Below are 26,612 nucleotides of genomic sequence, written 5' to 3'. Positions count from 1 at the left end.
TAAAATCGTCATTTTTATGTCCTTTGTCGTTTTGTAAGTTTTTTGTTTTGTTTTACTTAGTGACGATGTGTTGCTGTTACCTCAATGTCCTAAGTAAGGGGAGGATGAACAGCGCATGTTTACCCCGCCACGTCCTTTATGTGCATGTCCAAACGTAGGAGCCTGGAATATGGTGATTGTCATTGGTTGCTGTCTGCAATAATTGATTTCTGTTTTTTTAATTTTTGCATAAATAAAGCCTTTAGTTTTATCTTTGGAAATATTGAACGTTAATTAAGTCAACCTTGTGTCTTTTCTAGCTAATTATATCAGTTATAGGCTTTTTAAGGGGCCAACTGAAGGACGCTTACGGTGCGAGAAACTCTCGCTACATTAAAGACCCATTGGTGACCTTCGGCTGTTGTTTAAGAGCAAAGGTTGGACGGCTCGGAGTCGGGTAAATGTGTCCGGGGAAAACGACATATCTTCCTGCGGACAGTCACCTTGTGAACTAGCGCGATAAAAATCCGGCTATGTGTGTTGATCTAGTATACTAAGCGGGGTTGATTTCATATTACATTAACATGTTCTCGTCTTGTATATTTCTTTATTTGCAGTCATTCATCATCACCATCATCCTCATCAATGATGAAGATTGTATATTGGCATGTATTTACCCTTTTCAGTCCTTTTCTGCCTGACTAGTAATCTTACAAATATAGTTTTGTACCCGATCGGTGTGTATAAATAACTGTATGTTTCTGTATTTTACAATAAGATTGTAGAGGAAACTCTGACAATACTTGAAAGTCTTCTTTGTTCGTACATGAGTCAGACATTGATAGAAATTACCCACACAATGTGTTTCTTATTACCTGATTGACATGTCAAACATTTTTCCTGTCAAAAAAGAAGGCAATTCTATTGGCCGCAATGGTCAATCCATCATTACCAATCATGATTGTATTTGTGGGATTTGCATGATCGACCATTAGATTTGTAGGTTTTTGTCCCAACTATACCGGAAGACGATTACATCCTCGTACTTTGCTTAATGATAGATAGTTGTCTCCTCTTCTCCTCATCATTATATTTAAAAGTATCGACGTATTCAGGTCAACATTACGTAATTTTAGATGCGGTATATTATTTTTGTGTATTGCTGTATATTTTTTTTGTCGTATGTCATTCTGGCAATTTGTTAGGATTTCTGCCAGATTAGTCGTAGAGTTTCCTCCTAAGGCAGCAACCATTTGATTTTCTGGGGGGGCTATGGTTTTTTTTTCTGTGCAAACTTTTTTTTTTCGCCTTCGGCGAAGAACAATCTATTTTTTTAGCGACAAACCGAAGACAATTTTTTTCTTTCAATTTTAGCATTACATATATAGTGGCAGCTGAGGGTGAAACAAACAATTTTTTTTACTCAGGGTCCAAAACAAATTATTTTTTTCACCAAAACCTTGAAACAAACTTTTTTTTCCAAAAAAAACCATAGCCCCCCCCCCAGAAAATCAAATGGTTGCTGCCTAATATGGTTAATTTTAAATGCATCGTGCTCGAAAGAAAAACATCTAAAAATAGAGGCAAAGTTGAGTTTAAATAAGATGAATTTGACTTGTTATGCTTAGTTTCCTTTGGTCAATTAACTCTTCAAGTGTTTCGGTACCTATGCGTCCTTGACTTTTCTAAAATTATTTGTTTTGAATTTTCCTAATTTAGGTAAAATCAGAAAGGCGCTTCGGACACATGTATGGTGTCTGTAAACGTTTAGACTGGTATATATATACAACTCGTCTAAACATCAACCCAACGATGTTAGATCTGTAAATTTGCTTTCGCAAATTTTTTGTTCTTCCCTCGCCGGGATTCGAACCTATGCTACTAAGATATCGTGACACAAAATCGCCTGCACTGTAGCCGTCCCGCTAGACCACCCGACCACCTGGGCTTCATAAAAAATGAAGCTTTCGGTGGCCGGGTGTTACCTTTCCACGTCAGTTTTAATCTAGCGTCGTACTACAGTACATGATATATACGGCATGGAGATGTTATATATATATATATACCCGTATGATACAAGGATTAGACAACAAGCCTGCGTTAGCAATATACATTTATTATCACTGAAGCTCAGCACGTCATATGTATAAATGTTTATGTACAACTCTTACATATTTTCAACTCAATTGTTTTTAAAATTGTTAAAGTTCAAGTTAGCAAAAAGATAACGCCCACTTCTTAGACAAACACAGCTTTAAGATATAGATCCGATCAGTCTGAATGGTACTTGTTTGGCAGAGAAGCAGAATATAAATTCAAAATCGAGTATCAAACCAAAAATATTGGCACAACAATTTTAATAAAGCACTAGCTGTATCTCTGCCTATACAACTCTTGTTGAAATGTTATTACTACTGCCTAAATACTTATTTCGCAATTATCTTTCTATCATAAATGTGTGATGCCCGTATTTTACAGGTAATACCGGGATACAATGTGTACTACCTATATATATAGACCATATTTTTCTTTCTCCTGTGTCCATATTTCACCCTTCCAATATTTTATTTTCCTCATTTTGACCCTTTTGCACCTAATTTTGCTGTCTCCTGTGTCCATATTTCACCCTTCCTATATTAAATCTTCCTCATTTTGACCTTATACATTTTTTAATTTTTTAAAATATGAAATGTCAAAAAATAACACGAAGAGTCATTATTCCTAGTATAAGTGTTTTCCATGCCATTTGTAACATATAAAAATAAAATACATTGAAGAGTAGGCATAACCTGCATTACAATATTGTGTCGTATCTCACTGCGATAGAATTATTTTGTGTAAATTAAAAAAATAATTTAAAAACACAATCAATTTTGAGTAAATTTTATTTTATATCGCATTAAGCAATAATGATCAATATACGTAAAACTAAAAAGTCATAATAATGTTTTCATATAAATATTATAGTAAACTGATGTTTCGTCGAATTTTAATTTTCAAGTTCTTTTTTTCGACAAAGTTTTGCATGTTCTGGCAGTACTTGCATATATGAATGTCGATCACCTTTTACTGGCTCTATATAATCTGAATTTTCAGATTGATCTTTTTTGTCGGAATCCTTTTCAAGAATGTAATAGTCATTTTTAGGTCCACCACTCTCACAAATTCCACTGTCAGCCTCGTCTTCAATTACAGATCTTGATGACGATTCTGCGTAAGGCGTCATTTCCGATTGTTCATTTTTACTTTCTGCAATTTCAGCTGATTGTAACAACCTTTGGTTTTCCGAACTACTTTCTGACATTTCAGTTGATGTTAACAACCTTTGATTTTCCGAACTACTTTCTTCTTCTTCCTTTGCGAGTACCATGTATTCACCGGGTGAAATGGGCTCTTTTGGAGTAGAATTGTCATCTTCCTTAGCTAAAGTAAAATATTCTCCATCTGGAAGTCCAATAGGAGGCCGATTATTCTGTATATCCATCATTTTACTGGCTCTAAGTGATTCGTATATCCCGTGACTGTCACGTGATTCCCCAAATTTCTCCGAATCCAAAGGATTATATATATTACTACGCCTTTTCACCTCCCCTCCTATTTCTGTATACTCATCAATAGACTGTGAAAGTTTTGCACCGGCCGCCTGTTTATAATTTGGTAATGTCTTTGAATTTGAGTTTGGAATTGGAGGTAGAGGTTTATTTGAGGCTTGATTCAAGGTTTTAGATGTATTGGCTGAGGATGTGGAATCGTCACTGACCAAACGTTTAAAGGTGTAATTTACTGCGTTGGACACCCCGGGTAAGCGTTTTCGGTCTTTTTTATACGGCAGTTGGACATCGTGTCGATTGTAGTGGGGATTGTCCTAAAAAGATATAAAAACAAGAAATAATAATAAGAATTCATTTGGACTTATATGATCTTATATCGAAAAAAAAACCGAGAAATTCAAATAAAAAAAATACTTTACAATAAATACCATGTTCTACTTTAAAATTTCGGATTACTCGGAAAACAAATTTAGAACAAATAATATATCCCCTGTACTTCAGGTACTTCATTGTCCTTACAAAATATTTTTTTATCTGATTTTATTTTACGTTAGTTGTTAATCAAATTCACCATTGCTGAATCTGAAGAATAGTGGTTAATTTAATGAATCTGGCAAAATTAAAATAACGTTTATGACGTCGTTGATCAGTTGTCCGATGGGTTCAGACGTTCTGTATAACTTACAAGCCAATCATCACAATGTTCTTGTTTACTCTTTTGGAAATATTTCCCAAAATACATAGGATTCTGACACGCGAATTGAAAGATTCTGTTCATGATTTATTTTTAACATCATAAAATGTCTAGCATTATTTTTCATTAACTTTAATATGCTTTTGCTGATGTGCACTTTCGTGTAAAGGAACTTTATTCTTTATTCCAATTTGAATTACCCCCCCCCCCCCCTTTTCCCAATTACTACTTACAATACACAATTCTTCATACGTTGTACCATCAGAATCATTTACATTTGTCAATGTCGTCGCCACCACTCTGTAATCTTCCTCTATCACCCGTCTGTTATTAAACAAAAATAAAATCCAGGAAAAAAATAAGCTTATTTCGATTTATGTACATGTATGTACATACATTTATTTAGCACACTTATCCTTTTAAGAGTTACCATGAGTAATGCTTTAACTTGCTCTCGTGCCTTGGCCGTTTATGACTGTTTTTAAGATATGCGTTTTGCTCATCGTTGAATATAAAAATGGAAAAATATGATTTCACAGCTAATGAGAGAACTACCCATGATAACCAAATACATAGATGCTAACAATTGCAGGTCTCTATTCAGTCTTAAACAATGAGCAAAACTCATATCTGAAAAAAACCAGTTATAAACGGCCAAGGCATGAGCGCAAGTAAAACATTCAAAGTGGAAAACCCATTAGCCTTTGAACGAAAAAAAAAAACCAAATTCGTCAGGTAGCAACTAACTACAACCACATGATTACATGTGCCTGGCTGAGGATAGGCACGTAAAGACTTTTGCAGGGTTAAACACAACCCTCATCTAGCATGTGACAGTGGTGTTATACCACAAAATAAAAATTAACTGCAAAGACTAGCTGGAAATAACTTTACGTATGAGATCGGTAGATTTTTAAAAGACAAAAGAAAAAGTCATGCAAATTATGTATTTTTTTATGGTTTAAAATCGCCGATAAACTTATGCTAAAAATGTGTAAATGTAACTTAAGTATTGGTATAAAAGAAAAAATACCTTTTATGCTTCTCGGCATTTCTTGATCGGCATAGTACTAAAATAATGACAATACATAACACAACAAATCCCCCAGTCCCGGCGCCGACATAAACTGCTAAGTTCCCTCCTAAAAGTCCAAGTGACTCACCAAGACCATTTCTTGGTGGCGGGTTTGGATCTAAAACGATAATCAAAATTGCATGTTTTACGTCTGTGCTCCTGGATTGGTTCCAATTGAAGTTATGCAGAATATGTCATTTTGTAAACAGAGAGTCTGATGACATTAGATTGGAACGGGCCCTCCATTATTATTCTCAAAAAGTATGGAAACTTAAAATGACTAGTTTATTAAAAAACAGTTTCATCTATGTATTTTAAGCATTTACCTGAAACAGATTGATAATATTCTGTGTAACCTAGAAGCTTAGAATATATTTATGAAAGTGATTGACACAAACGTACTGATGATTTTATAAGTTTTTTTTTTATCTGAACCTAGGTCTACCTCCTTAAGTGAACAGTTGTTCTTTGCATATTTTATGTTCAGCAAAAAGAGACAATTATTCTTAAAATCATTCCTGTTGATGGAATCATTTTTCTCAATAAAATGATATATTGGTGATAATCGGTTTATCCATTCTCAATTTTATTATCATATAAATATACATCATGTGTAACTTTCCGTTGTGAATGAGAATTTCAAACTGTTCGGTCCAACCCCATGACATCTAAACCATGCGCCATTTTAATGTCATATTATATTACACTGAGTACGAATGTTAATATATTTACCATTTGAACATTCGATAAAATCATGCTTCATATTAGCCATCAATGTATCAATCAAATTAAACATAATAGATATGTTGATTATGTATTTTAGTATAACAATATACCTGTAGTGATGAAGGGAATTGCAGTTGTTCTTTTAATGGTTGACGGGTTCCCATTTGCATCTCGGAACTTTGCCAGACAGTGGTTGAATGCACAGTCTTCTCGGGTTTGGTCAAAACATCCTAAAAATAGTAAAAACCTTTAGATTAATAATTATAGTTAAATAAAAGAATGTATAGATATATTTTATACAAACTATGGACAATTCTAGAGCGATACAATTTATCCATTGGATAACACTACCATATGACTATCCAGAGCTTTCCAAATATATGCGTCATGCCTAAAAAATACTGTAACAGCTAAACCTGTATATATAGTATATAAAGGTCCCCTTCTGAATAGTAAAACTGACCTTTGATTTGGGTTCAAAATGCATAGGTATAACGGGGCAGACCAGTTAATCCGACGCCCCATTTGTCCGACCCCCCCAAGGGGAAACCAGAGCGTGACATGCCAAGACATGTTCTCGTTTGAAAAAAATGTTACCTTTATATAGCAGGTATAATTATGGGTTGCATTTTTGCTCTTTCAAGCGAACCCCTCAGCGAGAGTCAATTTGTATGTAAATTGATAAACATCTTTCCTCAATTTATTTTATCCTAAAGATGCCGAGTAAATTAGCATATTGGCATGGTCCATAAACTGTAACACATTATGTTGGATGCATGTTTGCCTATTAACAGTAACGCCGACACACCAACACTTAATAAATTCGATTACAACACCACAGTAGAAAACAACGACCTTCGGCTTTGTAACGACTACTGACTTATAGGGTAAATTAGTAATTCAGAGTAGCTAATGCTTATTATTTTGCCTGGACATTTTAAAAACTATTTCTTAAGATTTTTAATGGTAACTAAAGTATTGTAAATAAAGAGATTTGATGTTTAATTTCCGGATGTTTTCGTTCACATCCTTCGCAAATGAGTATATAGTAGTATTTTAAAAGATGAAACACTTGAAATATAACATGATTACTACAAGATTAATCATACATACAAGAGGAAATTATTTAAATTGTTTTAAGGGTTGACCTGATACTATAGTATTTGTAATGAAAAATAGGCGCAGTGTGGCCGGCAGTGTGCGGTAACATCTTATAGTTGAATCAAGTACAGTAACTAAATTTTGTAAATGCATTGATCCATTTAAGAAAGTTAAAATATAAACATAATCAAAACAAAACAATGAAAAAAAAACCAACTATAAAATAATTAGTTGTTATTAAACTAAACAAATATGTGGCTAGTATTACACTAAAGTATAAGCCTATTATCAGACACTAGTACAATTAGGCTAGTATTATACAAAAGTACCACTTAAACAAACAGTAACATATAAAATAATATCAAGAAAATATATCAAGCGTCCCCTGTCCTAAGTTTAGATTCTAATGACTTTTTTTACATAATAAGAAAAAGAACCCAAAAAAGTTTTGGTTGACATAAACTAAAGAGCAACTGACACCCCCAACCCCTAAATTTTATAAACCAAGAATGTCTCCATAGTACACGGATGCCCCTTTCGCTTTTTCATTTTCTATGTTTAGTGGACCTTGAAATTGGTATAAAAACCTTGATTTGACATTGAAATTAGAAATATCATATCATAGGGAACATGTGTACTAAGTTTCAAGTTGTTCAGACTTCAACTTCATCAAAAACTACCTTGACCAAATTCGTTAACCTGAACGGGACAGACGGTTGAACGAACGGACAAACGGACGGACGCACAGACCAGAAAACATAATACCCCTCTACTATCGTAGCTGAGGCATAAAAGCACATCTACATTTCAACATATCGGGTCTATTCGATACGTCTATTGAACAAGGTTGTGTTTTTCTTTGACGATTTCTTTACACAGGAACAGGATGTATATAACATTTAAACGATTTACAGGCCTCATTGTGAATAAAAACAATAAAAGCGCTGTTCCTTGTTTTAGGAATGTTTCTTTGCTGTGCGTGTACTGATTTTGCTTCATGGATGAATACCCCGTGTCCTTTGTTTTTTTCAATTATACAATCAAAAAAAGAAATAGTCAAATTCATGCAGACATGCACTTTTAAATCGTTAAATATTTTGTTTCTCATAGGAATATTTAAACTGTGATAATTGTATACGTAGGTAGTTATTCTTTGATAGCTATTGAATTGGGTAGATATAGAAACATTCCCAGAGCACAAAGATTGTGTAAAGTTGAGTCCTGTATGACGAATTTCATTTCTATTTGTATTGTGACTTTAACATAGCATTTCGTTCTTGTCTGCATATCTAAAAGACTATGTACCATTATTTGAATGTACTGATGTATTTAATAAACACATTCTAAATCGCACCTGAACTTATTTGTCATATATTGAAGTCGTCATGAAGCAGTCTTTAGAACTGAGTAAGGGTGTCACACCCCTGTCAGACAAGTTAATGATAGTTATTTTTTGCATCAATTTGTAAATTAAACTTTTCTTAAAAATATGTTTTATTGTTATTGAATGTATTTAACTGTATCATTGTTTGTTTGTATTGCTTGGCCTTTATTATAAATAAGATTTTCCGTAACAATAGGCTACAAATAGATAATTCCATTATTGGTTGACCTTGAGATACAATTCAAAGAAATACGTAAGGGTCTGCGTCGGGGTTTGTTTTATAAAACCTACTTTTTTAATTTATTGTAAGTTTGTTAAAATCATAAACATGGATAAAGTTCTTGCTACTGGATGTTAAGCAAACCCGAATCTATCAATGTCTCGATGGTTTTATTAATAAAAAAACAGCATGATAAAAATTCATGTACCTTTTGCTACTGGATTGAGTGCATATTTAGGACGAGTCAAAATGATTCTTATTCCATGCAATAGGTTGATTTGTTGTTTTTGACACCTTGCAAGCAGAAGGGAAAGAGCGAACAGCCTGTACATTGGAAATAATTATTTGAAACTGTAAATTTAAACAAAAAAACTATAACAAACATGCAAACACAGGACAAATAGTTATGCTCTTCAAATATAACCATGTTTTGGTTTTTTAAGCGAAACAAAGAGAATAAAAAATTGTATAACCGATATATACATTGAACTGCGTTCATTTTACATCAAACTCTGTCAACAATATTAAAAACAGGAAATATATATATCTCTGACCTAAAAACGTGTTTAGTTAATTTAGCATATTCTCTTACTGGAACACGGGAAGTAGTATTTGTAAACTGAAATAAACTGTATATCTTACCGCTTCTCCCCATCTAAATCCGTATTTTTCTTTTGTAAACAACCATTACAGAACACACAAAAACGCTTTACATTCAAAACAGCATTGAAGTTTAATCTTAGTCAACGTATTTCCGTCCGGAAGTAGGCCCTACAGTCGATTGCTTTATATGTGCATTTATAAACGAGAGTGATGGGGGTTCGGGTTATGTGTATATAGAATTTTAAAGTTTTATTACTTTGTGGACACGGATTACTAATTCACATAATGTATTATTATTATCAAAATTAGTTGCTGTACAAGTAATATAGTCATTAAGGCATTTGTTTCCTGGAACGGGTTTTCATGTTTACATTTGTTATTTCGAGGCCTTTTATGGATGATTGGTACTGCTAATTGCTAAAGGCTGTACTGTGACCTACATTGTATGTGACTGTTACCTTCTTTGTCATCTGGTCCCCGGTAGAGATTTGTCTTATTGGGTATCACAACGAGGGTGGTTTTAACGACATTGACTACCAAGGCAGTCATGATACATCTTTCTATTTTTATACCTAATTGATAATTAACTGTGAAATTAATCAACAACAGTGTATATTGTTTTTGCATCTCGTTTCATCTATGTTTTTTTTTCAAATATTGGTAACTTGTTTTTGTTAAAAAATATTGTTGCTATCAATTTTACTTGTATTATTAAGACGCACTTATTTTGCCACTCCTATAGTGAATTTATCTGAGACAGAACATTTTTTTTTACAGTTTCTGTATTATAAGCGTATTTTACAAGCATTTAACAAATCACATAACAGTAGATTCCAATTTTTTAAATGGCGGCCGTCCTTAGTTACATGCTGCCGGTAAACGGTAAAATTTACTAACTAAAATGTAAGACGTTGACAAATCAAAATTGCGTTTACAAATTAATGTAATTGGATTAAAATACTTGTAACAGCTTGAACAACAATGAATTCTTGTGCATTTTAAGTGATTAACAAACTGGGTCATCGATTGGTAAATGCTCTCGTGATCTGATTGGAAGGTTCGAACATTTGTAAGTATCAAAGGATTGTGAACGAAGATATTGACTTTCGTTTCCGCAATCAGGCACACGTTTTAATTGTTTAGTGTACATGTACACACTTTCAAAAGAATGAAAGTTGTATACAAGTATCATACAATGGTACAATGTATTTTACTAAGTATGTCGTCAGATTTTTATTTCTTTTCGAGATCGGTATGGACAATGAAAGAGAAAATACACTTAATAATTTAGTACGCACGAAGCACTTTTTATGATTTAGAAGTAGCCTTATAAGATACACTTACACTCAAAAAAGAAAGTCAATGGTGTTTAACTATATAATATGCACTTTATTACATGTATGTAAGGCGCTTTGTATCAAAACGGGACCTTTTGAAACTGAATAAAAATATGACCAAAAAATAAAATAAAAAAATTGCCGGTAATCTGTCTTAAAAAGGGCCATTTTTATATCTTTGATATTGTCACGCGAAACTGTGAAACTGATAAGTTTAGTAAAGATCATAATTGAATAATTTGAATATAGCTCTATATTAATTGTTAATATTCACTTAAAATGAGCTCTGGTTGATATGAAAAAGAAGATGAGGTATGATTGCCAACGCGACAACTCTCCACAAGAGTTCAAATGACACAGAAATTAACAACTATAGGTCACCATAGTTGTTTCATTGGCATTCAACATCTCCTCATTGTTATACTAGTGTAAAATAAATTCAGGGAAATTGTGTGTATTCTATGCCAATTATCTCGCGATTATTACATGTATTATATGATACACCAAACTACCGCTTTTCTATGTAAACATTTAAGATAGTACGTAGTCCTTTGTTAATTTGTGTATCATTGCCATTTTACTTAGTTTCTTTTGTTACCTATTCTAACATCGGACTCTGATTTCTTTTAAACTGCTTTTTGCCCTGCGTAAAGATGTGTATTTGTTTATTGTACTTTGGCTAGAGGCTAGGTATAGGGAATGGTTTAGATCTCACAAAATATGTTTAACCCCTCGGCTGTCCCAAGTCAAGAGCCTCTGGCTTTTGTAAGTCTTGTATGTTTTTTTTTAATTTTAATCCATTTAACGTGACGTCCATTTTCACTGAACTAGTACACATTTTTGTTAAGAGGCCAGATGAAGCCCGTCCCTGGGTCACAGGCGACATCTCCTCACTGTATTGAGATTCATTGGTTGCATTAGGCTGTGTTCCGCTCTTTAGTCGTGTTGTTACGGAAGCCGATAAGGGCCATTCAAAAAAATAAAATTATGTCGTAATTACGACATGGCATGTCGTAATTTCGACATAATATGTCGTTATTACGACATCGCTATGTCGTTATTTCGACATAACATGTCGTTATAACGACATCGCTATGTCGTAATTTCGACATATCATGTCGTTATAACGACATCGCTATGTCGTAATTTCGACATAACATGTCGTTTTAACGACATCGCTATGTCGTAATTTCGACATATCATGTCGTTTTAACGACATCGCTATATATAAAAGAATATGTATTATGATTGCCAAGAGACTAAATGACACAGAAATTAACAACTATAGGTCATCATAATGCCCCTAATAATTAGAAAAGCCCTCACATTATGTTATAAAAGAGGGAGGAAAGATACCAGAGATAGAGACCCCGAAATGCTGTTATTAATTAATTATTAGCTCCCTTGGTAATACTCCAAATTTCACATTTAATGTATTTCATTGTTAGATAAAAATAAACTAATTTAAAAGGAGAATGCTTGGTTTTGCAATATCAGTCCTCATATAATTCCACATATTATTCTGCCAACAAACAGAAGTTTATATAAACCTTGTCCGACTGTACAGCTTTTATGTTATATCTTTATTTTTACTCTTCTACGGCCGTTAACTTAGATGGGATCTACAAGAAATACTAGTTTCTCACTGAAGGAAATACGTATTAAAGAAGTTAACCATTGATTTAGCGATGATACAGTTCCAGTTCATTCGCGGCCTTTAACTTATCAGAATTGTTGGGATCTATAAAATACATAACTTTCTCACTGAAGGTATCCAAAGAAGGTAACCAAAGATTTTGCGACGATGCAAATATTAAACTTTACAATATAAATAAAAATCTTTAACCAATGAATTCAAATAGCAAACGCTATGCAATTAACAAATATGTATTTAATATTATTACAAGCTTCATGTACATTATTAAGCAATGAAAAACATGACATTTGGAGTTTTACCAAGGGAGCTAAAAATTAATTAATAACACTGTCTGCCACACAGCATTTCGGGGACTCTTCCTCTGGTATTTTTCCTCGCTCTTTTATAGCTGACTATGCGGGGGCTTTTCTAATTATTGGGGGCACTATAATGACCTATAGTTGTTAATTTTTGTGTCAATTAGTCTCTTGGCAATCATAATACATATTCTTTTATATACAGCGATGTCGTTATTACGACATAGCTATGTCGTAAAAACGACACAATGATGTCGTTATTACGACATGATATGTCGAAATTACGACATAACGATGTCGTTTTAACGACATGTCATGTCGAAATTACGACATAGCGATGTCGTTATAACGACATGTTATGTCGAAATTACGACATGCTTTGTCGTAATAACGACATAATATTTTTTTTTGAATGGCCCTTATCGGCTTCCGTATGTTGTTGTCTCTGACATATTTCCCATTTTCTTTATCAATTTTATGTATAAGAACAGTCAGAAGTAAATGTACATGCTTTGATTAAGTGTATATGTAATATAAATACACTTGAGATTTTTGCCTACGATATCCGCTTTACTTATAATTGATTTGACTTTCTTTATAAAGAATGTCTATACAAACTAAAAACCACCACTCATTAAAAGTATTTCTTTTACTCAGATATCTATTTACAACGACATTGATTTAAATATAATCTTTAACATAATCTTTTTATAAATCGCATCAGTGAACAGTTTTATTCAAAGAGTACATAGAACGCAAAAATGTCAACAGCAAACAAGTCGCTGTACTGTCAGCAATCTAATTAAATTTTACTTTCAGAGTAGAGACTTTCCCCTGTATTTCGAAAGTACTAACTGAATCAATGACGAAATATTGGTACGTGATAACACTCTCGAGTCACCATTTCCACCACTCATATGGCTATATTTAGAATCAAAATCATGATAATTTCACAAGTCTCTTTTCAGTTATTATTCCAACTACATTTTTGATGTTTCAAAACGGCAGGTTGAATACAAAAAATAATTTAATGTACCGTAACTTTGTTGGATTTCATTTTTAATTGTCTTCATGTATCAAATTATGTATCTTATTTTCTGATATTTTAATTGAAAAATGTCACCCCGTTGCGAAATTACGTTATATGCCGATTTCTCGGTTGTCAACCCCACTAAAACTTGTTATTCCGTAAATATAGATTTTTTTCCGACACAATGGTGTATAACACGCCTGTTTTTGTTGTCGGAATCATCCGTAGCAGTCTTAACCAAGTATGTTAGTCGTAATTATTTTTTCTACCTACGCCCGATTGGAAACATCAAACTAAACTAGAGGCTCTAAAGAGCCTGTGTCGCTCACCTGTATTTACTGATGCAAATGGAACTCAGGGGCAGCAACCCAACAACTGGTTTCGGATTTTTCTGAAAAATTCAGGCAGATACATATAAATCTTATGAATACTTTTGCCACCAGTCCGATTTGCTCTAAATGCTTCAGTTTCAGAGATATAAACCAAAAACTGCATTTTACCCTATTTACTATTTTGAGCCATCTGCCATCTCGGTTCGCGGGTAGGGTCATTGGACACATTTTTAAAACTAGATACTCTTATGATGATTGTGGACAAGTTTGGTTACATTTTGTCTTAGTAGTTTCATCAGAGAAGATTTTTGTAAAAGATTACAAAAATTTACCAAAAATTGTTAAAAATTGACTATAAAGGGCAATAACTCCTTAAAGGGTCAATTGACCATTTTGCTCATGTTGACTTATTTGTAGATCTTACTTTGCTGAACATAATTGCTTTTCACAGTTTCCTCTATCTATAATAATATTCAAGATAATAACCAAAAACGACAAAATTTCCTTAAAATTACCAATTTAGGGGCAGCAACCCAACAACGGGTTCATTGATTCATCTGAAAATTTCAGAGCAGATAGATCTTGACCTGATAAACAATTTTTACTATGTCAGATTTGCTTTAAATGCTTTGGTGTCAGAGATGTAAGCCAAAATCTCCATTTTACCCCTATTTTCTATTTTTAGCCATAGCGGCCGTCTTGGTTAGTTGGCCGGGTCACCGGACACATTTGTAAACTAGTTACCCCAATGATGATTGTGGCCCAGTAGTTTCAGAGGAGAAGATTTTTGTTAAAGTTAACGACGACGACGACGACGGACGACGAACGCAAAGTGATGAGAAAAGTGCCTGTGCTTGAACAGTGCCGGAAAGATCTTTTCTAGAACAGATAATGTCAGTTCTGACCTACAACAGTTCTGTCTATACTCTAGTACAGTCCCTCTTTCGTGGCATTTGATCTTTAGAATAGTTGATAAAACTTAAAGTTAATAAGATGTATGATTTATTTTCTCTTTTTTTTTCGATTGATTCATTTTTTCATTCCAAACAAAACAAGTCTATGAAATTTTGTTAATTGCGTAATTAACCAAAGTATGATTGGCGCCAGAATTCTGCAATCACTTACGCCAAATTAATTCAGTCTATGAATATTAATTTTATCAATCAGCTGTGCATGTAGAATAACCCGAATAATTCAGTCGTTATATTCTGCTTACTGAGAGATCGATTACGGGGAGGGACTGAATTATTCGGGTTACATGTAGAATTGAGAATGGAAACGGGGAATGTGTCAAAATGACAATAACCCGACCAAAGAACATAAAACAACCAAGGCTACCAATAATTCTTCAATGCTGCGAGAAATCTCACAACCGGAGTCAAACTTTAGCTAGCCCCTAAACAATAATGTATACTAGATTAAATAAGCGAAATGTACGCCACACTTAACTACGAAATAAAATAATGAACCAAAACATAAAAATAAACCACACACATATGACTAGCAAAGGTTAGCGGTTTCTGACATTGAACAGGCGCAATAATATAATTAATGCAGCGGGGTGTCTTAGCGCTCTCTATATGTAACGTCATGGTTGTGTAACGAATTTACAGTTTAAGTCCTAAAGAATATTATAATATTTCTACAGTTATATATTTTCCGATATCTCTATGAGTTTCCCATTTAATCTTATTATCGTTGAAAACTGTATCTAAAATCACCCCTTTATCCTTGGTTGCTATCAGACACTTTACCTGTACAGTTGTTGCTAGGGTGCTCTCTTCGAGGTCCGCGTTCTAAGTATAAAAAGTGGGTAGCTATTCAGTGTAAGTTGACTGACCGTGCAAGGGCTGTAGATAGCCAGTCGAGGTCGTTAAAAACTTCCATTTGTTGTGTAAGTTGTCATTCGTATCGGAGACATTGAAAGAAGAAGAAGAATATAATTAAAAGGTTGGACCGTTAATAAAGACGAGTAGCAGGATTAGTCCAACAAAGTGGAGTGTTTGAAACCTGCTGAGGAGATATAGATAGTTTTGGTTCCATAGAAGTTGTTTTAACAGGGTTGGTGCTAAGGTTTTGCGTTCCACATCTCTCACTATTGCAGTGAGTGTTTGCTGTTAAACCATACCCTAGTGCTACCCTGTTCCAACATTTTTATAAATATATTTCAATAAATTTGCATACGTCGAAAGTTTACAACAGTGATTAGTCCCCGAGAGTATCACCACCCCAGTAGCCAGTACTTCGGTACTGGCATGAAAATACGGATTTTTTGTGTTATTGAAATTTACTGTTACAAAATGATAGAAATTATTATAAATTAAGGAATGTATCTCCCTCATACAAAGCGCTGATTCTTTTCACGGATTTGGCTATACTTTTTGGACCTTTTGGATTATAGCTCTTCATCTTTTATATTTATATAGCTTTGGATTTCAAATATTTTGGCCACGAGCATCACTGAAGAGACATGTATTGTCGAAATGCGCATCTGGTGCAAGAAAATTGGTACCGTTAATATTATTACTACCACTGGGTCGATGCCTCTGCTGGTGGACTATTAGTCCCCGAGGGTATCACCACCCCAGTAGCCAGTACTTCGGTACTGGCATGAAAATACGGATTTTTTGTGTTATTGAAATTTACTGTTACAAAATGATAGAAATTATTATAAATTAAGGAATGTATCTCCCTCATGCAAAGCTCTGATTCCTTTCACGGATTTGGCTATACTTTTTGGACCTTTTGGATTATAGCTCTTCATCTTTTATATTAGCTTTGGATTTCAAATATTTTGGCCACGAGCATCACTGAAGAGACATGTATTGTCGAAATGCGCATCTGGTGCAAGAAAATTGGTACTGTTAATTTTATTGGAATAGTTTCTATACATTCGTTTTGTTAGGTTTCAGCCCGTTTGAAACATTCGGTTCAGCCCCGTTTTATACATTTAGGTTTCAGTCCGTTTGATACATTTAGGTTTCAGACCGTTTGATACATTTAGGTTTCAGCCCCGTTTTATACATTTAGGTTTCAGCCTGTTTGATACATGAAGGGTTAGCCCCGTTATATACATTTAGGTTTCAGACCCATTCCATACATTTAGGTTTCAGACCAGTTCCGAACATTTCGGTTTCAGACCCGTTCCATACATTTGGGTTTCAGACCAGTTCCGAACGTTTAGGTTTCAGACCAGTTCCAAACATTTAGGTTTTAGACCAGTTCCAAACATTTAGGTTTCAGACAATAGTTCCAAACCGTCCAGACCAGTTTCATACATTTAGGTTTCAGACCCGTTCCATACATTAAGGTTTCAGCAGTTTCATACATTTATGTTTCAAACCAGTTCCATACATTTAGGTTTCAGACTATAGGTTCCAACAGTTGGTTTAATTAGTATCGGCCTGAAAGGGTTTTAAACAGTAATCTGTTCTTAATTTAACAGGTTCGGGTTAGGTTGATAGGTGTTGAAATTCGTTTTATGTAGTATAGTATTTGTTTCATATGTGATAGTTTAAACTTTTTATTGACTTTCGAACTTTTGAATTGCTTTTCAAATCCCAGGAAACTGGTACGAACCCTAGGATCAAAATACCTAACGTCCCCGCCCGGTTACACGTTACAGTTGCTATGTGTTAACGTCATTGTATTCCAGCATTAAATCATTCATTTGTATAGACGTCTTTTTCTCACTTCATAACACAACGCAAACTACAGTTATACGAGCACGAGATTGGTACCGAGACCAGGATAAAAGATGGATTCGTCGAGAATCAAGTTTATTCGAGCTGGAAATAGAGCCGCTGTCACGAAATTCTCCAAGAAACTAGATGAGCTGAACACTGATTCGAAGATGGATATTGACATTAATTGCAGGTCCAATTATTGACGCTATAGTGAAAAAAACAAAGTGTTATTCTTAAACTGGATGAACAGATTTTGGAAAATACATCGGATGAAGATATAAAAGTTGAAATCACAGATGCAGATGAGTATAATTTAGATATTTAGATCTTGAAACGCATTTACGCCGTTATAAGAAATTAGCACAAACAGTTACACGTACATGTACAGAATTATCTCACGAAAGTATCCCAAATACACGCCCGTCATGAACATGCATGAAGTCAATTACGAAACCCCACAGAATTCATCCAAAGATTTTCGTCACAAACTAGTTCCCTGTCTAGTCAAAATTACCGCTTGTCGAAGCTAACCCTACCTACTTTTTCTGGGGATATTCTCGAGTGGCAATACTTTTGGGAGTCGTTTGAAAACACCAGTCACAGCAATCATACACTTACTGATGTCCAGAAATTTACGTACCTACAGTCACTTCTTGATGCAGACGCTATGAATGTTATAAATGGTTTAAACTTGTCCAACGCATATTATCACAAAGCCGTAGAGTTATTAGTAAATCGCTTTGGGAAAACATACAAAATTGTGAACGCTTATATGAAAGCTCTTTTAGATTTGCCAGCACCCTCATACAGATTAGATAGTATACGTAATTTTTCAGATAAGTCAGAGGTTTATATCTGTGGATTAAAATCTTTAGGACAGTACCAAGATACGTATGGTTCCCTGTTAATCCCAGCTATGCTTGGTTAGCTCCCTATTACCGTAAAAAGTAATATAACAAGAGAAAACGGAAACGACGACTGGACCCTTGGAAATCTAAGAAAGGCAATACAACGGAAAATATATTTTCAAGAAGACAACACTAATGGAAATAAGGCTTGTGATATACCTACCGCAAGTTTCTATGCCGGAATTGGTAAGAAAAATGGAAATTACGAAAATAAATCAAAATCTAAAAACTATTCTCCAAGTAAAATGTGCATTTATTGCATTGATCAACATTTCCCTGCAGAATGTAAAAAGTTCACCGACAGCAAATCAAGAATGGAGATTGTAAAGAAGAGAAACCTATGTTTCAATGTTTTAGGTAACCATAAAATATCAGAATGTAGGTCGAAAAACACATGCCGTACATGTAAACGTAAGCACCACACAAGTTTATGCAATGAATCTTCACTTCAAAAATCACAGAGTCAGAATATTACAAGTAATACAGAAAATGCATGGCACGCCAATCATGCATACATCTGCTAAACAGGAAAATTCTACCGTCTTCTTGAAAACGGCAATCGCTTCAATATAGTCACAGAATCAGTGCGCTGACGCTCACATCCTTTTCGACGAAGGAGCGCAACGATCATTTATGACGCATGAAATAGCCGACAAGTTGAACGTCAAGCCACACGGAAAGGAAACCCTCAATATCTCCGCCTTCGGAAATTCGGACAAGAATTTTAGTCACATGAATAAAGCCACAGTGTATTTAGAAGCAGAATCAGGAGAGAAAATACCTTTACAGGTATTAATTGTACCTGCAATAGCAACGCCGATCCAGAATAATCGCAGGTTCATTTCGCAGCAACTACATTATTTGAAAGGACTATTTTTAGCGAGCCCACCCGTTATCAGAGGATAATAGCTTGAAATTTCTTTACTCAATGGAGCAGACCACTACTGGGATGTAATCAAGGATGATATCATTTGAGGCGAGGGACCGACAGCGATGAACTAAAAAGTAAGACATTTGTTATCTGGACCACTTACATGTACAAGAGGACAACGCAATTCACATATGATGCACATATTATCTAGTCACACAAAAGAGGACTATGATATTGAGAAATTTGGAAATTGGAGACCCTTGGTATACAAGAAAACGACAAACTTAACACGGAGAAACAGAACATCAAAGAATTTTCATCAACATCGATAACATATGACATGTATGAGGAAGGAAAGTACGTTGCAAAAAACTTCCATGGATTGAAGAATGTCCTGAATTACCGACAAACGAGATGATTGCAAGAGCAAGGACCCACAGAGTCGTTAACCGCTTAAGCCAGGAACCAAACTTATTTAAAATATATGGCGAAATAATTAAAGAGCAAGAAAAACGTGGTTTCATCGAAAAGGTAGAAGAGAAGGAGGACGAGCCACAGCGCATAAACTACATACCACATCATCCCGTTAAAAAAGACTCTACAACTACTCCGATTAGAATTGTGTATGATTGCAGTTGTAAAGAGAACGCAAAACGTCCGAGTTTGAATGACTGTCTTCATTCATATCCGCCAATTTCAAATGACATAACAGAGCTACTTACCAGATTTCGTACTCAGAAGTTTGCAGTGACAACAGATATCGAAAAGGCATTTCTGCAAGTTGGACCTCATAAATATGACCATGATGTAACACGCTTCTTTTGGTTAAGTGACCCAATAGATTCAACCAGTCCGTTTACAGTTTATCGTTTCAAGTCAGCCTTACTAGTCGGAGCTACATGCTCACAATTTATACGGAATGCAACTTTATTAAAACACTTTGAAGAGAATCCTAGTCCAACAGCTTCAAGAATTACACAAGACTTGTACGTATAGACAATGTTTTAACTAGTTTTACTGATGAAGACGACTTAATGCAATTTTACCGTGATTCCATATGTTTATTACAGAAAGGAGGCTTTAATCTCAGATCATGGAATTCTAATTCTAACAGACTACGTGTACTTGCTGACACAGAAAACATACTAGATTCCAGTAACGAGGTCAACATACCTGGAATGCGCTGGAATGTAGCGGACGACAAACTTTTATTTGCAGAAGTAGATATAGATTCAACCATGGTAGATGTAACAAAAAGAGAAATATTACGACAGTCGTCTAAAATCTTTGATCCGCTTGGCATACTTAGTCCCGTGACAGTGAAAGATTTATATTAAAAAAAATGATATTCATGTCAAAACCGAAGTGCTGACTAACCATAGAATAAAAAAGAACACGTAAGTTTTTTACAATTTCCATAAAAATAGGATATAGTTTTAGATTAGGCTTGCAATAATGATTTTCGATGTATTTAATAATTATGAAAATTACAATACTATTAAAATAAAATTGTGTTAGTCTGTGGATTATATAATTAATTGTATAATCTAGCTATGATAATGTTTGTAGTATTTAAACTATATTGGTCGAAAAACCTACATATTTTAAAATTCAATTATAATTAAAGCATGACAAGTTGAAAAAATACTTTAAACGTCAAACTTCTAGCCGATTGATTTGGCGGACTTTTCGACGTTACGGACGACTGTTGCGCCACCTATTTAATTCCCCTTGCGATTGTTGCTGATAGAGCTCGACGACAATGGACGTTTCCAAGGATTTGCTTTCCTACTGATACAAATGAATGATTTAATGCTGGAATACAATGACGTAAACACATTGCAACCATGACGTTATATATAGAGAGCGCTAACGCGTATAGGTACGTGTATGATTCCCGCGTACTGTGATTGTCTCTATTTATCCTCGACATACTCGGGCCGCAAGTTTGTGCAATTAAAGTCTCAATGAGCAATTTATCTAAATTAAGAAAATTATCTATAAATGAGAAGAAATGAAATATTTGAAAGTTTAAATCTATGAATCACATATAAAACTATCTCTGAATCAAGTTGCGATTGAAAATTGTTCTCAATTATAATTAATACAGTCTCTGATTGCAGTTTTGTAAACGAACACTCCTAAGTATTTGCGATTCATCACTGTCATTAGAATTTATCTCTAGTGGGTACAATTTGACGATTGGTCTATTGGTAAGACCAAATTTTGTGCTGATATCGCCAAACCGTCTCCACCACGCACAAGGTCCTCGATGATACCAATGTTCAGTTATAGGCGAGTCATCATGAATCTGTACTATGTCCCCGGTCTTTATTCTTTGTAGATTATTTCCACTGGCTCTGTGGAATTCCCGTAGTGATGTTAGGTACTCTTTCTTCCATCTCGTCCGAAAGTGTTGTAGTAATTCTTGTTGTTGTTTGTTACGTTTTAGCGCATGAGCGCAAGTTAGTGTTTTTCTAGTGTCTTTGAATTCGCTGTGGCCATTTGAAGGATACGGAAGTGTGTTTAATCTTTTGCCATACAAAAGATGAGACGGAGTTAAAGATTATGGATCCTTTTCATCAGTAGAGATGTATGTTAACGGTCTGTCATTCAGTGTGCACTCGGTTTATGTAACAACGGTGTGTAGCATATCTAAGTCGATACAGGCACGTCCTAATGTTTTCTTGAGCGAAGTTTTTGTGAATCTAATTATTTGTTCCCACCATCCTCCGTACCAAGGAGCCCTGCTGGGTATAAACTTCCACACTGTTCCAAATTGTCTAAGTTTTGCATGCACAGTTTCTGATTTGAATATTTTAGAAATCTTTGTCGCTGCAGATTTATACGTAGAAGCATTGTCAGATATCATAATTTTTGGTACAGATCGACAGCTAACAAATCTGCGAAAAGCTAATAAAAATGAATGTGTCGTTAAATCCTGGACTAACTCAATGTGAACCTGCAGCTCTGGTTGAGGCGCACGTAAAAAGACATATGTACGCTTTTGTTTCCTTGTTACCATTTTGTCGTACATGTAACGCTCATGTGAAATCCACTCCCGTGACGCTGAATGGCGGGTCTTCTCCAAGACGATCCTTTGGTATCGATGGTGGGTCAGGCGCAACATACTATCGACTAATTATCTTCCTACATGGAATACGATTCCGTAATGCGGTTTTCACTCTTTGTCGGATTTTCGGTATCCAAAATGTCTGTTGAATTAACGTTATTGTTCCATTTACTCCACTGTGGTCAGTAGATTGTGTGCTTCCAAAATAATCAATGTTGTCAACGGGTGTTTTGTCGGAAGAAACTAAGGATATTTCACTGTTTCGCTAACGAGCGCATTGTCAAGTCTTCCACCAGAACGTAGTTGTCCCTTTTCGTCGATATATAACCGTAACTGACGCACAATAGGTATTCAATTAGTATCCTTTGAAACAATATTGCGGATTTCATTCATGAATATAGTTTGCTGCACATTCCGTATCAACACGAGTGAAGAATTTCTACTTCTAACTGTTGGTATTTCCTGTTTTCAGAAAGTGTTCTGCAATTCGATATAGAGCGCAATACGTAAGACATTATACGAATCAGTTTCGGATAACTGCTGAACATATCTATATTGATGACTTCCTTTACAACTGTGAATCTGTCATCATTTTGTTGAATTTGCCGGTTTATTTCTGTACTTTCATTGTCTGTAATTGTAGTCATAGCAACGGAATTTCGATCCCAATGCGGCCATTGTTCTTCATTTGCAAGACATTTCAGTCCGTTGAACCAAGTAGGATTATTCAAAAACTTAGGTGAAGACGCGCTGCGCATAAGATAGTCGGCGGGGTTACAGTCAGTTGGACAATACCTCCAAGTTTTATTTTCCACAAGTTGTCGGATTTCTGTAATTCTATTATCTATACATGTTTTTTTGTATTTTCGACGAAAACACATGCAACCTATTCAGAACGATTTGGCTATCACACCAAAATGTAATTTCTGTAATTCCTAAAATATTCGACACATTTTTCTCCAACTACGGCGCCCATCAACTCCAATCGCGGCAAAGTAATAACTTTAAGAGGTGCAACTCTGTTTTTAGCCATAACTTATTTCGAATGTTTTCAATGTATGATGTAGGCGCATGCTCCATAAGCTTGTTTGGAAAGTTCAAGTGATTTTGTACCTTTAAGATCTGTAGATAAAGTAGTCCATTGCGTAGTTACATCTTCAGGTAATCGTTTGTCCTATCCAAAATTACGTTTCCATAGTGACTGCATTAGTATCTTAGGCTTTGCAAAAGTATGAATTATTCGAAATACTAAGGATACAGGCAGATAACCTAAGCCGTAATTGGCACAATTTTTGGGAATTTTGGGTCATCAATGCTCTTCAACTTTGTTTGTAAAAAAAATGTGGAATTATTGCCAATGAGACAACTCTCCACAAGAGACAAAAATGACACATAAATTAACAACTATATGTTACCGTACGGCCTTTAACAATCAGCAAAGCCCATACCGCATAATCAGCTATAGAACAATCCAAACTAGAAAACTGACGGCCTAATTTATGTACAAAAATAAAATGAACGAAAAACAAATATGTAACACATAAACAAACGACAATCACTGAATCACAGGCTCCTGACTTGGAACAGGCACATACATAGAGAATATGGCGGGGTTAAACATGTTTGCTAGACCCCAACCCTCCTTCTAACCAGGGAAAGTGGTTTTCTTTACTATTTTGACTTGAGCGTTACCTTTAATAACTATCAGCATGTCGTACAGCAATTGTATTGTTTATTAATGTATTTCTCTGTCCTGTATATTAGTGTTCTTCCATTTATTTGTATTGTAGTCCTGTCATGTAATGTTGTCATTTTTAGTATTATATTTTAACATTGCCATAAAAGCGGGAGGTTTGGCTAACCACAAAACCAGGCTCAACCCACCATATTTTCTTCCAAGTCAGGAAAATGGAAATTATAGTTCGTTTCTGTGTGTGTTGCATTGTCGTTTTTTTTTTGTTGCACTTTTGTCTTCTGTTGTTTCGTTGTATTCCTCTTACGGTATATTTGATGTGTTTCCCACAGTTTTAGTTTGCAACCCGGAATTTTTTTTTTCTTAATCGATTTATGACTTTCGAACAGCGGTATACTACTGTTACCTTTATGTACAGTTTTATTATCAAGAATATGAACATAAAACGTCAATTTGACTGCTGGTTGTTTATCTAACGTCCAGTGACAAACGATCACGTGCAGACCGAATTCGCCTATTTCACCAAATATTATAGGCACTACATAAGTGGGGGATCCGGATGTCGGCCCCCCTGTTTTACTATTCATGCAATTGAATGGGGACATATATTCAAAAATTCATTTCTCCTAGGTTGGAACCTTCTTTTAAAAATGGCTGGCTTCGCCCCGGCTACAGTAGTTCTTAGGTTTTTGTGTCGCATTGTGTATTTTTGCATCTTCGGATATACTTTTAATTCATGGTTTGTTATTTGTTTTTTAACGACCAAAACATATTTTTGAGTACTTTGAAATGGATAGACGTATATACGATTTCCGTGCTCGCTACACGTGAATGTTTCTATAATAATCTTAATTAGAAATGATTGGGGACATAACTTTTGAATATCAATTAAACTGACAACCATATATTTTTGAGAAAGCTTACTATAATAGTTTACTATGGATTTACTTATCCCAGGCATAGATTACCATTGTCGTATTTGGCAGAACTTTTTGGAATTTTGGGTCCTCACTGCTCTTCAACATTATACTTGCTTTGCTTTCTAACCATTTTGATCTGAGCATCATTGGTGAATCTTGTTTATACGAAGCGCTCGTTTGGCGTATTAAATTATAAGCATGGTACCTTGGATACCTATTATCAAGATTGAACCACTGATTTAATCACTATACTAGTACTGTAACCCAGTAAAAAAAATTAGGGTATTTTTCCCCTCTATGCTATTTTTTATTTTCTGTTTGAAACAGCCATGTTGATGGTACCACTTACACCTTTTGTGTAATTTTATGAAAAGTTTAGCAAAAATAATTGCAGGGTTCGTTTAAGGGGTGGTTAGAAAAACTAAATGATTTTTTTTAATGTCCTTTATGAGGTTCAACTCCGTACTTGATTTGACCTTTAAAACTCTTTTTGTTCAAGTGTCACTAGTGCACCTATTGTAAATAAACGCACATCTGCATTTCAAAATATTATTATAAGCATGGTATTTTTGGTGTGTTTTTCCAACCCCTGCGGCGATGGATTTTACTAAAATACTAAGGATTTTCTTTTTCTTGATTTTGGCTTTTATAACATTGTTCTCGAGTCCCTTATAAGTCCTTTTGGGCCCTAAATGATTTTACCTTCGTACTTAACTTGGCTTTTTAACTCTTTTATTCGACAGTCACTGACATATATTTTGTTGATGAAACGTTGATGAAACGTGCGTCTGACTTACAAAATTGTTATTTAAAGCCTGGTATCTTTGATTACTGTTTTTTTTCTTCATTTTCATGTGACTTGATTTCTCTTTGTTTTAAGTATCTTCTCTAGTATTGTGCCGTATAGACATTGACTCGTGATGTTTTATTGTCACCTAAAGCAGGTATAAAACTAATCGATGGTATCAGGCTTATAATTTGGTATATCAGAGGAGCGTTTAATCTATATAAGACTCATCAGTGGTGCTCTACTCAATACAAATGTAAAGCCAAATCAAATATAAGTTAAAGGAGCATTTCCAACCAAAACGTTCTATAATGTTGTACCAAAGACATATATGCCTTGGGTATAAACCTTTCAGTGGTTCGATTAATTCGATATTTTGTAAACAGTCAATTTACAGATATCAGCAGTGGCAACAACCCAGATGTTGTCATGTCTAATTACAAATACTAGCTAGGCTTCTAATTTGGTACGACAGACGGAGGTTTCGTCTTTTAAATAAATTAGATGTGTATGATATGCAAAATATTATTTTCGTTCGTTACGAACAAAAAAAATTAGTTACAATTTTATTAGAGACATTACAATGCCACAAAAAGAGAAAAGTTCGTTCAACAAATTAACGATCTGACTGCTGTACCCGTATTTTGACTATTTTATTTATTATGTCTGTTTAGTTCACGCATCATTAT

The 26,612-nt window shown here is 34.7% G+C and overlaps 1 protein-coding gene and 1 long non-coding RNA gene across 2 annotated transcripts in view; both read right to left on the bottom strand.

Moving 5' to 3' along the window:
• The window catches only part of LOC139485827 (uncharacterized), a 971,519-nt gene that overhangs the window by 890,471 nt on the left and 54,436 nt on the right, over nt 1–26,612 (bottom strand). The window lies entirely within an intron of this gene.
• On the bottom strand, nt 2,851–10,336 carry LOC139485778 (uncharacterized). Its single transcript, XM_071270426.1, has 5 exons — nt 9,373–10,336; nt 6,136–6,255; nt 5,258–5,417; nt 4,458–4,548; nt 2,851–3,844 (listed from the first exon to the last, which is right to left on the bottom strand). Exons 1-5 carry the CDS (start codon nt 9,383–9,385, stop codon nt 2,969–2,971), a joined length of 1,260 nt encoding a protein of 419 aa, XP_071126527.1. The 5' UTR covers nt 9,386–10,336; the 3' UTR covers nt 2,851–2,968.

The sequence above is a fragment of the Mytilus edulis genome, chromosome 1 (genome assembly GCF_963676685.1).
Source record: "Mytilus edulis chromosome 1, xbMytEdul2.2, whole genome shotgun sequence".
Classification (NCBI taxonomy): domain Eukaryota; kingdom Metazoa; phylum Mollusca; class Bivalvia; order Mytilida; family Mytilidae; genus Mytilus; species Mytilus edulis.
The sequence above is the reverse complement of the archived record's forward strand: the minus strand, read 5'-3'. Positions and strand labels throughout refer to the sequence as shown.